Raw genomic sequence first — 12,088 nt, 5'->3', positions numbered from 1 at the left:
GAAAGGTCAGGGGGGCTGGGCAGTGTCGGGTCGGGTTCTCATTACCACAAATACTCTCTCTCCTGGTTTGCCCTGTGTCCCATAGAGCTGCTGTGTAATGATACGTCTGTCTGTACATCCCCTTCACACCAGAAAACAGTAGAAGGGACTGTTTTCTCTTCTGGCTCTCTTCAAAAGAGAAAAGAAACCTCACCCCACCCCACTGTGGTTCTTTGCACTGCTCTTGCCCGAGTCCCTCCCTCCCCACAGCACTCCCTGCCCACCATGCCTGGGGATGAATGACCCTGCATTAGTCAACCTCCAAATATTTAGATATTTCCCAGGGCTTGTCACATATCCAGGGAGAACCAGACAGGTTCTGAGTCAGGAGATCTGAAATTTCCAGAGAGCTTTTCCTACAATGGCTGGAGAAAACGGAGTAAAAGCCTGTGATCACACCTTTGCAGGGTGTGATCATCCATGCAGCTCTACAGCTGGGTGACACCATCCATGCAGCTCTACAGCTGGTGACACCATCCATGCAGCTCTACAGCTGGGTGTAGGTGCAAAGGGCACTTGAAGACCAGCCACTCCAGAGATGTGACCCTGGACCACAGAGGAGATGGTAAATTTCCTCCCAGACATTGATTCTGGAAGTGTGGTGAAGCTTGATTCCAGAATCAGAGCTGGAGCATGTTTCAGGTACAAAAAGGATGTTTTCTAGTTTTCACAGCACTGCCAGAATAGAGCAGAATGACCAGAAATACCCCCAATTTTTTTCACCCTGGGTACAGGGAGGAGACACATTCTCAGTTTCTGGTCAGAAACCCTCCCCCACAACAGCTGAGTAGGGAACCTCATCATGACAGTTTCCAAAATGGTCCTACAGGACAAAACAGTCCCAAAGCTGTGCCTGCCATCCCCTTGTGGGTACATCTCTTCATCAGACTGTGCTGACAGTTGTCCCATTGGAGCCCCCTGATGCCACCCCACCATTTGCAGCACCATCCTTTGTGTTCTTCTCTGAGGCTGAGATGGGTTTGTGTCTCTTTTGCCTGGTGATGGCTGTTTCAATGCCCCTGAGACACAGCTGCACGTCCTCCCGAAAGGAAGGGGTGTACAGTCCATAAATGATAGGGTCAGTGCAGGTGTGCAGCAGGCCAAAGAGGAAGAAGCTGTGGTTGACATACTCTGGCATCTTCTGGATCATGGCTGGCTGGAACCAGTACCACAAGCCCAGGAGATAGTAAGGGGTCCAGCAGATGATGAAGGTGGCAACAATCACTATGGTCATCTTGATAGTCTTCATGCGTGCCTTGGAGATGTGGTCGTTTTGATTTCTTGTCAAACCTGCCAAGGAGAGTCAAGAAGATAGTTGACAATAGGAGAAAACCAAGACAACATAACCATCCATGACTCTGCTTCTGCCACAGATGGAAGAATCTCATAATCTGCTCCATGTCCCACAGGAAGCAAAAGACAGCAAGGACTGGTGTCAATAAATTTGTGCGAAACCTCTCAGTTGTTTTATGCAAAACTGCTTAGCTTTCAAAGGATGTTGTGACACACTCAACAACAATTCCAGGATGGAGTTCAGTCATGGAAGACATTAAAGGGCTGGGATCTACTTACCTTTATTGACCTTTAGCTGCTTACTGATCTCCCAAAGGATCCGGATGTAGCAGACGATCATGACACTCAGGGGGGTGATGTAGAGGGTGGTGAAGGTGAACATGTTGTAGACAGTTTCCTCCCAGTGTGCTCGGAAGCTCCCATGAGTAACACACTGGGTGAAATTCCCTCCTGGGATTGTGTTCAGGTGGAAGAGGAAAAGCTGAAATGGAGAACCAAATAATAACTCAGAGAAGATTTGAAATAGAGCACCATATCCTGGAGATGCTGCTGGCTGTGCATGGAGAGCACCTCCCTGCTGGTGTCAGAATGGGAGATAGGCTCTGGGCACCTAACTCATGCCTTATTCTGGTGCTCGTGGAGTCCATGGATTGGGATGGACTTGTTGGGGATTTTGGCATGGAGAAGCGCTTTTCCAAAACCACCCCTGCTAGGCAAACTCCATGGGGAGGACACTGAACTTTACCTGGGGCAAAGCCAGGAGCACGCTGCCAGCCCAGGCAGCACGGAGCAGCATCCCATTGCGGTGGTGAGCACGGGAGAAGGGATGGAGGATGGCTGCGTGCCGGTCCAGGCTGATGACCACCAGTACCAGGGCAGCTGCATACATAGCAAAGAGCTTGAGGAAGTTGAGGATCTTGCAGGAGATGTCCCCTCCGTACCACTGCACTGTCACGTTCCATGCTGCATCCAGGGGCATCACCATCACTGTCACCAGCAGGTCAGCCAGCGCCAGGCTGAGGATCAGCGGCTGCACGTGGGATTTCCTCCTCTTCCTCAGCAGGCTGCCCAGCACCGCCGCATTGCTGCCCGCTGCCAGCAGGAAGAAGATGGCTGTGATGATCACACGGACCTTCGCTGCTTGAGTGAACCGGGGCTCCACCCAGTACTGGGGGTACACAGAGGCTGAGGCATTGGTGTCCTCCCGCGTGGTGGGGCAGTGGGGAGATGCAGGGAGCTGCTCCTCACTCATCCCCTGCTGAAACATAAGCAGAAAAGTGAATTCCTTCTTAAGGGCTGTGTAGAATGCTGCAGCTTCAACAAATGGACAAGTGGGGAGATGGTGGGATCTGCATTGGAGGTACCAGCAGCAGTCTCCCATTCTGTCTTGTCCCAGCCTGTCCCTGCCTGTCCCCTCTGCGTAGCCCATTTTGCGAAGTCACCGTGTTCCCCCCACCACAGTGACCCAGCCTGGCCACCCTCTCTGGCTCGCCCCCACTGTAACTACAGTGACTGCTCACACAGACATATATTTTTAGCTCTTTGTGAGGTGGCCAAGCAGCTGGGAAAGCAGGAATGGTGGCCAGGACCATGGAACCAATCACTGTCTGCCAGCATCCTGCTGGGAATGGGTCATACCAGAGCTGGCTGAGCCTGTGCTGGGGCAGCTGTGCTTGGTTCAAGGACTTGTCCTTCCAAAGGGGGCTTGTAGGCAGGGCTCAGCTTTTTAGAAACCCCACAGCCCTTTCCATTAGTGTGTTAATGATCCATCTCCAGTGCCAGATCCAGATCTGAGGTCATGGACAGAAGCAGCTGGGGGTGACCAGGCAGGAGAAGGGGCATCCCACACTGTCCAGAGTCTTACAGTGGCTCCTAGGAGAGGATCACAGTGGCATCTAGGAGCCTGGACCTTCCCAGGACCCAAGTAGCACCAGCACAACACCCCTGTCCCTTTCCCTTCTGGAAGAAAAGCAGGAGGAGGAGGGAAAGGTAGAACCCTCCGTAAACCAGGGGTGGCTGGGGAGTGATGAGCAGTGTGGTTGTCCCCCACGCTTGATTTCATTGCCCTTTTTACCTGAGCAGAACTCACAGGGGACACACACTTCTAACTCCTGCGGCCACGAGTTGTTTATAGTCCCAGCTGCAGGTACAGCACATCTCCTACTGTTTCAAGCACCTTCCTGTTTGCCGATTCCAAAATAAAGCATTCCTTACCCTTGTACAAATAACAGGAACAGCAGAGATCAAATCTGTCTCCCCAGCTCTGCAGGAAGGAGATGCCAACACCGTGCAGCAATGCGCCCTCCTCCAGCCCCACCACCTGCACCCCGAGATCCCTTCTCCTTGTTTCCTTCACCCCTCCCTCCCCAAAGACCAACAGAACAAACAAGCAGCAAAAAGAAAGAACAGCTAAAAAGTACCAAATTGCTTGTCTGGAATAAACGAGAAATCTGTGTGCAGGTCAGGATTTATCCCGGCTGATGGGAACATACCTGGCATACGCATGCCCTGATGCTGAGAGAAGATGCTCCGTGCCTTTCCCACGGGTCCCTCACCGCTGCGGTGCTGAGTCAGGATGCTCCAATGTTTCCTTGCATCAGATCCCTGCAACAAACCTTGAAGCAGTAAAATTTCCCCTTGCCAGCAGGCAAGCCAGGAGCGACGCTGCTGTTAGCACAGGCATATGCAGGCATCTGGAGATGGGAATGCTGCTGCAAACACCCCCTGCACCGGCAAACCAGGAACGGGGCACACCGAGGCTGGCACCCATGGGCAGCCTGGCTCAGGCAGCCACCATCACCCCTGCCCTTGTTAGCTTAATGAGCTGCCCACTTAATGAGCAGGCAGCAGGGATGATGACAAAGCTGCCGTAATGCAAGAAACAGCCAAAATTCAAAACGTTGTGGCCAAATGTGGCTCCATCAGGGATAAGTGCCAACAGTCCCTGTACTGGTTTGCTGTAAATACAGGAAAATGAGTTAATTATCCTGGGAGCTAGTGATGAATGTCCCGTTGCTCAGACAACCGAGAGACTCGCAGACACGCGCACACATGCACCTCAGAGATGCTCCTGGACCACATAGGTCCATGGAAGCATCACAGGTACATGCCTGGACTAGAAATGCTGTAAGGAGGGAATTAAGAAGGAGAAACGTGGTTCATTTTGCCATTTTAATGGATACACTTTTTTCCTTGCAGTCTATTAGTTCCCATCTTGTTCTTTCTGTATTTCTTGCAGCGTAGCACAGTGAGAGGGAAGGACCTTGGGAGGGACAAAGAACTCAAAAGAGCTTAGAAAATATGAAGTGCAATGCAAGGACAGGGAGGGAAACTGAGGACATCCTTATCTTCTGGCCAGCAAAGGAGCTGTGGGGGTGAAAGAGGGACAGCCCCAAGCCCTGCGGGGGCCAGCAGTGGCAAACACACTCCCAGGGGCTTTTCTGAGACTTTAATGACATGCAGATAGACCTTCACATTTTCCAGGCTATTAAATTAAAGAGTATGTGGTATACAGGTCCCTGCAGATCCTGGGCTGGCAATGTGGCCCTGCATTGTTCTTCAAGAGGAGGAGATTCCCTTTCTGGAATAGGTTTTCCATTATTAAAACTACTCCCACTTATTTCAGGAGGAAATGCCTGAGTTCTGAATGTAGTTGCACCATCTCTGAGGCTGCTGTGCTGGCAGGAGTGATGCTGGGCACAAGCAGAAAAGGTATTTTCCCCATTTCCAATTTGACTCTTAAACCTTTGTGGGTTTAAGAGTCAACTTGTGTGGCAAAGGGACCAGATCCTGAGACCCAGGAGATGCTACAGACACTGGACCATGTTTGCCCTGGAATACCCTAAACTTTCCATCACTTCTTCATGGAGCTGCCAAAAGGAATCGGGATGGAAACTCTCTGCTCAGAGCCACAGAGGGCAAGTCCTGCATCTGAAGTGTTTTCCATACAGGGGGAAAGAGGAAAGCAGACCCTGCTGGCATTGCCAGCGAGCACCAGCCAGCCCTGCCACATGGGATAGGACTGTCCCCATCACCTCCTTACATGATAGGGGCATCACCCACCAGTGCCTTGGAAATGAGCCTGGCCCTTGGGGGACAAATAGCACAAAATCTTCATAGAAGTTGGGTGGAAGCCTGTTTGTTCCAGCAGCCACCTCCTCCTGATATTAGGTTCCTGCTTAAAGCTGAGATTAATTCAGCCACACGCACTCATCCTTATTTTCCCTTTCATTTAGCCCTTTGCACCTGCACAAAAGCAATTAAGTAGCAAGTAAGGAATGTATTCCCTGTTTGTCCTTCATCCTGGCTGATGGCCTTTTCGTCTAGAAATGTCCTCTCCATCCCTGGCTGTATGATGCAAAAGAGGGACAGGATTTTTCTTGGGAAGTGTAAGCCTTGTTCATGTCACAACAAAGCCTTTAGTCCCAGTTTGGAGGGGATTTTTTTAGCATACCATCACACAGAAATGTCCTGGGCATGCATTAGCAATATGTCTTATTTTAAGGGTGGGGTCCCTTATTGAAATTACTGCTTTTCTCCAGCATTTGCACAGTAACCCCCTTGTGTTTTCTTCTCTTTTTTTCTTTTGCTCATCTCCTCAAAGGTCAGTTTGGATGTTGTCTGCATGGCAGCTTTCAGCCGAATCTCTGAACACTGGTTTAACGATCAGAGGACTTTGGTGTCCAGGATTAGGAAACAGTGCTGGCAGGCAGGGCTTGTTTCCATACATCCCAGCTTGGCTCTTCCCGAAATCTCCTCCTCTTGGGATGCTGCCCCAGTACATCCCCAGAGCTGCAGTCCAGTGCTGGGTCATGAGGGGACAGAGCATCCCTCAGCATCCCCAAATAGGACTGATCTCCCCAAATCCATATGGATCATCCTGGATGCTGGAGAAAACAGAACTCAGGAACCACACTGGGTAATACAGTCTGAATAAAAATGCAAGCACTGTGTTTTTCCATCAGACACCCTGTATATACTGGGATCTATCTCATCAAGGGAGAGCAGAGTGGGATATAATTTCCATTAACCTATAGAAAACATGGGGCAGGGAACCTGCTGCTGCTTGTCCTGATAAATCACTGCTGGGGGCTTGGCTTCCCAAAGAGAAAAACTTGTATTTTCCTCTCTGAGAGAAACTCCAGCTGCTGGTTGTTGTGGCGGGTAAGGATGGGTGATTCTTCTGCTGGATTCATCACCTGAACCCTCCCCTCAGACAGGTGCTTCTGCCAGGCTGGGTGCCCAAAAATTTCCCTTTATTCAGAAAAACCTCATGATTTCAGAGTGTTTTTAATGCTGATTCTTTTTTTCCCCCCTGCAATTCTTCTCCTCCTTCTCCAAACTTTGAATTGTCTTAGGAGCAGCTCATCCAAGGAAATTTTTGTCTCATACTGGACTCGAAACAGAAAGTCTAGTCAGGGACATCTGACATGCAATGTTTTTGTGAGTAAATACCAGCGTCCATGAAGTCATTTCCCGGGGTTAGAAATGAGCTCACCTCTGGAACAGCTTCTCTTCTTACCCAAAGTTCACAAGTCAAGCAATTGGGAAGCTCCCAGTTTTCAGCCTTTTCATTAAATAACAGCATCATAAAAATTAGCATGGTGCCACTGAGTTTACAAACAGGTCTGAAACAGGGCATCACCCAAAATTTCCCAAACTCTCTGCAGCAAAAGACAGAGACACAAAGCCCAGTGATCACCGGGGATAAACCAGCACCTTATTCTGCCTGCTCAGCCAGCCCTGGCCACTCTGATCAACCTGCCAAGGAGGGATGGTAATTGCTGCCCCTCCTAGGGATAATCTGCGTCACCCCATCCCCCTCCTAAAAACCTGTGTTTAAAGCAGAGGAAGACATCTGTTCTGCCTTCCAGGCTGTTACTTGGTAAACTGTGCCTTTAGACCATTTCTTGGTGAGAGACAATGCTCTGTTTCTGATTCATCTTTGTATATTAAAACCTCACTGATAAAAACCCTTCTCAGGGGTATCACACTGTTGGACAGAGATACTGGGGAAAACATGCTCAAACCTGCTGCAATTCCCACCTTTTAATACCCTAGGCTAGTGTCCCTGATGCTGCTGAGCTCAGATGTCCAGAGCATCATTCCCAGTGATTCCCCAAATTTACACTTTCCCATGCAGAGCAGCAGCTCTCAGGGTCTTTCCTCCAACTTTCATCAGGAAATGTCAATCTGAGTGACACCCCCCTCCTCATCTCTAAACTGGAAAAGAAAGAGGATGGAATAGACCAAATCCTGAGGTCATGCCCCAAGAAACATGGTGAGATCTGGTGCTGAGCCCTTTCTGTTCACCACCAAGCGATAAAACCTGACGTGTGTGCATCACTGCCCCACTCAGCTGAGCTTCCCCACAGCAGCTTTGCTTTCCTGCCCAGGCTGGAATTTATTTAGGGGGGAAATTATTTGGGAACTTTCACCTGGAACCTCAGTCCCCAGTAAAGCAAGAAAATCACCCACAGGGACAGTGGAGGGTCCATAGGTCCCCTTCAGCTTCAGCACGCACTGACCCAGTCAGGGCTCTCACTGCCCTAACGGGGTATTTTTTTTGAGCTGGAAGAAGTTATGAAATGCCAATGTTTTCGTTGTGACTAACCATGGAAGTGAACAATTTTGCCCTTGTTTTGGGACAGGGTTTAGTTGCTCTCCTTGCCTTTGCCTTCTGTGCCCTCTTTTATCCTCTGCTTTTTAAATTCCCTGTGGGACCTGTCCATCATGTTGCTCCAAATATCCTCCTCCCTCCAAGCCCTCAAATAGGATTGTGCATCCCAAGGCCATATTTTGGTGCTCCCTTTGGATGCGCCTTCCCAAACATTGGCCAAATTCAAGGGCTGCTCTCCTTTGTTGCAGTGGGGGAGAGGTGAGATGTGGGGAAAGCTGATATCCCTGTGGGACCCTTGGCAGTTACACAGCGCTTTCAGGAGCAAAAAGCAGTGAACACATCCCCTGACTCCTCTTTTCCATGAGCTTCATATCTCCAAGCAGTTTTCAAAGCTTAAAGATACTCCTGGGTGAACGTTATGCAAGCACATGATCCTTCTCTATGCTTTTAGGAAAGGATCAGGGGTGAGGCATCATCAATGCTGAATTTGATGAGACAGAGGGGTATAATTTATCTCCCCAACCCTGCTTTTACCCTCCTACAAGAAATCTGCTCTGAGCCAAGCTATGGGGCTGCAGGAATCCAGTGACTATCCCTTAGGATGAGTATCAGTGCTGACATCTCCCCCATCCAGATTTGGCTTCCCAGGGAGGTGTTTATGGAAGCCAACATCCAAGTTGCTCCTGCTGTTTCTCTGCAGAAGTGCTCATCTCCCAGGCTGCCTTTGCAATCTGCTCCCAGCAGTTTTTGTCTCAGATGGGACAAGAGGCTCACACTAGGAGCTGCCAGGCCTTCCTTCAGCAGCTCTTGGCCCCACCAAACCCTCTGGTGTGCTCCCGGCAAACACACATTTACCCTCCAGTGAAAGCTGATCTGGCCACGTATTCCAAGGGGAATCCCAGCAGTGCTGGAATTAGCTCGGCAGAGACCGGCTTTTCCAAGCATGTCCTTGGCATAGAGCATGAGGTCATGAGATATTTTACATCTCCGGTCGCCCCCATGACCACAGGCACTCCAGGAAGGGGAGGCATTTCCATGCTCTCTTTTGCCAGTGGGAATGCTGGAAAACCCTTTTGGAGCTGAAACCTGGGGGTGGATCAACCCTGATTACCCCAGCCCAGGCACGGCTCCACATTGCTCAGTGCAAAAATTAACCTGATGGAAATTCCCACATGGTTCAACAAGGAGTGCCCACTACCCTCAGGGCTCCATCTCTCTGTCCATTCCATGTAGAGGCTTGTCTGAACACTAAACAATACTTTTTAACTCAAAGCTTCACTTTCACTGCCATCACTGTTGCCTCTGTTCTGACTTACACAGCCTACACCTCTCCAATGTGCTGCCAGTGCAATCCCTGCAAAATAGGACAAAAACAAACCGGAAGAACCAAGCCTGCCCCTGCACATTCATGGATCAGGCAGGATTTTGCTGGTTTTTAGGGAAAACTGGCTGACGTTTTGCTGGTGTAAATCACTGCAAACCTGCCCACTTCAACTTGGTTTATAGCAAGAATATGGAAGGCACAAATGAGACCAGGGATTGCCATCCCATGTGTGGGAGGCTGCTCCCCATGCTAACATGGATGCACTGCCTGGATTGCATCCCAGCCCAAAGCCAATACCCATAAACAGGAGCAATAAATCAAGGAGCTCTTCAGAAGCAATTAATTGCCCAAATCAACATGGACTTTGACACAGGATGGTCTTTGTCCATCCAACCTTGTCCAGAGCTAAAGCAAACAGCTGGTGGACTGTGGGTTGGAGCTCAGCTCCTGCCCTTCCTTTGCAGTGTAAATGTCCCCATTGAGGTGCTGTCCTGGCTTGGACCTGGCCACATTCCCATCACGCCTGTTCCCATCCTGTGACCGCTTTTACATCATTGATCAGAGGTTGTGCAATAGCTCAGGCCCTGCCACATCTGTGGGCAGGATGTTCCCCACACCATGGTGCTGCTCGGTCAGTGTCCCTGAGCAGTTAATGCTCCAGGTAGAGGCTGGGATATCCATTATTCATGAAGAGCTTGAAAATAATGGCCTTCTCCATCTCAAAGAAAGTTTCTAAATGAGTCAGTATTCTTATCTTAATTTCCCCAACTCAGACACTTAATTAAAAAGGGATTCGCTATTGAGGCACTTCTGGTGCTCTCACAGCATCATGGTTTCTGCCTCTCCAAGCTCTGACAGGAAGGAGAGATGGTAGATATAGCCATGGCACCTAGAAGGGAAATACCAGTGGGACCCTTCTGCAGTCCAGGACATCACAGTGAGCAGTGAATCCCTCCCCAGGATACGTGGGTCTATGTGTGTGCAGCAGGGTGGAAGGTGACAGTCCCTGGGCTCTCCAATAGCAAACATGCCCTGCAAAAGCACTAGCAAAAGCCCTTTTCCTTTACAGATGGAATAATGGAACAGAGGGCACCCTCTTTTGCATGTCAGGAGTCAGTTGTGTTGTGCTGGTGCCAGCAGACATTTAAGGGCTTACCCTGTGGAACAGACCCCACAAACAGCACAGACACTTACCGTCTCCTCATTCCTGGCTCTTTCACCACTGCAGAAAAATCCTTCCTGATCTCCAGAGCTAAAATCAGTCTTTTCCTGGATCCTGGCTCTCCTGGTGTCCCCACTGTGTGCTGCCTTTTGTGTTTGTTCCATAAATGATGTTTATGGAGCTGAACATTACTGAGTCCCCATAGAAGTTTTAGCTCCCAAGCAAATACTTCCAGAGGGGAAATAGGTCCACTCGCTCCTTTTCTCCCAGTCATAGCCTGTAAATCCTCATCCACACAATGAAAACAAATTCCAGTAATTCATTTTTCTGGCTCTTTTCCAAAGATTTTAGGCAGCTGGAGTGCAATTTTGTGCTGATGAAGCGGTGGAGGAGGGGCTTAAGTGAAACAATATTGAGGTTTGCTAGTGTTTCAGAGCTCAGAGGGAACCTCAGGGACCTGCTACATCTCCAAGTTCTCCTACAAACCATGGAAATCGCCACTCCGGCTCCTGGGATAGCAAAACAGGATTTTAAAAAAACAACATTAGCCACCCCTGGAGCATGGCTGGAGAAGTGCTGGGAGCCAAGTGCTTAATGAAATCCCAGCTCCCAACTCTCCCTTCTAAACCACGCAAACTTCCCCAAAGTGTTTGGGATGGAACAAAGTCATCAATCAGTTATTTTAACTCCCATCTCCGTAAACAGAAGCAAGCCCAGAAACATGCAGCAGGGGAAAAATAACCGTCAGCTCCCTTTGGCGGAGTGGAGAGGGCACAGGGAGGGAGGACGAGGGCAGCCGGCAGGGAATTATGCATGGCCTTGGCCCAAAAGGGGATTTATGGGCCCCACAGAGCATTTTGCAGACCCCACAGCCTGTAAATTCCACATGCAGCCCTGAGAACAGCCCCTCCAACCCTACTATCCTTCTGGCATGGTGCAGTTGGCTTTTGGAGATGGCCACACAGCCACTCTGTACTAGAAATGGTGGGAGGCATGAAGAACCAGGATGAGCATTATCAGCCAGTTTTCCCCTGGATTTATTAGATGAACATCAGAAAAGTTATGGATACAACCACAAAGAAGTGTGGGGAGGGAGATACTGCTGGCACCATCTGCTGTCACATTCCCCTGACACTGCCCCAGCCTCAGCATTAAGCATGGCAGTATTCACATAAATACCTTATAGCTTTGTAATTACACATCAGTGATGAAACCATGGAAAAAAACTATGAGATTTGGGTAGGCTCCCCAGCATTAATCCAGAAGGGGAATGAGTCCAAGAGGCTGTGGATCTGCTGCTTTCTGATGGGAAGGAGCAGCCTTAGGCAGCTGAAGCCACTGGTTATGGGCAGAAAGACAGGAGCAGTTTGGTCTGGGATGTGTCCTTGTCACTGACCACAGGTACTACAGCCCTGCAGAATACGCCAGACATGGGGCAGCCCCTGACTTGTCCTCTCCACCCCATGGGTTGGGGCATTGTTCACCTCCAGGCAGCTGGAAAACCTCTCCCAGAGCTGGTGGTGCTCAGCATTGGGAGCATCTGTGGCTCTTCTCATGCTGTTCCCTCCAAGGTCAGCCACATGTCAGAGCTGCAGCAAGGGATGGTCAAGCCAAGAGAAACTGTGCAATGAATTGTTCTAGAGACTTGGGG

The 12,088-nt window shown here is 49.8% G+C and overlaps 1 protein-coding gene across 1 annotated transcript; it reads right to left on the bottom strand.

The window, feature by feature from the left end:
• Positions 1 to 922: 922 nt before the first annotated feature.
• Positions 923 to 2,584, bottom strand: LOC110482996 (gonadotropin-releasing hormone II receptor). The gene is made up of 3 exons (XM_021552616.2): positions 2,078 to 2,584; positions 1,612 to 1,813; positions 923 to 1,329 (listed from the first exon to the last, which is right to left on the bottom strand). The coding sequence occupies exons 1-3, from the start codon at positions 2,582 to 2,584 to the stop codon at positions 923 to 925; spliced, it is 1,116 nt and encodes a 371-aa protein (XP_021408291.1).
• Between the last annotated feature and the right edge of the window lie 9,504 nt (positions 2,585 to 12,088).

The sequence above is a fragment of the Lonchura striata genome, chromosome 11 (genome assembly GCF_046129695.1).
Source record: "Lonchura striata isolate bLonStr1 chromosome 11, bLonStr1.mat, whole genome shotgun sequence".
Lineage (NCBI taxonomy): Eukaryota > Metazoa > Chordata > Aves > Passeriformes > Estrildidae > Lonchura > Lonchura striata.
The sequence above is the reverse complement of the archived record's forward strand: the minus strand, read 5'-3'. Positions and strand labels throughout refer to the sequence as shown.

Bases quoted from the DNA above. Each gene is read 5' to 3' on its own strand.
- LOC110482996 (XM_021552616.2), bottom strand. From the start codon at position 2,584: ATGAGTGAGGAGCAGCTCCCTGCATCTCCCCACTGCCCCACCACGCGG. The intron at 1,814-2,077 runs GTAAAGTTCAGT...TCTCCATTTCAG, and splicing joins TGCTCCTGGCTTTGCCCCAG to CTTTTCCTCTTCCACCTGAA. The intron at 1,330-1,611 runs GTAAGTAGATCC...TCTCCTTGGCAG, and splicing joins GCAGCTAAAGGTCAATAAAG to GTTTGACAAGAAATCAAAAC.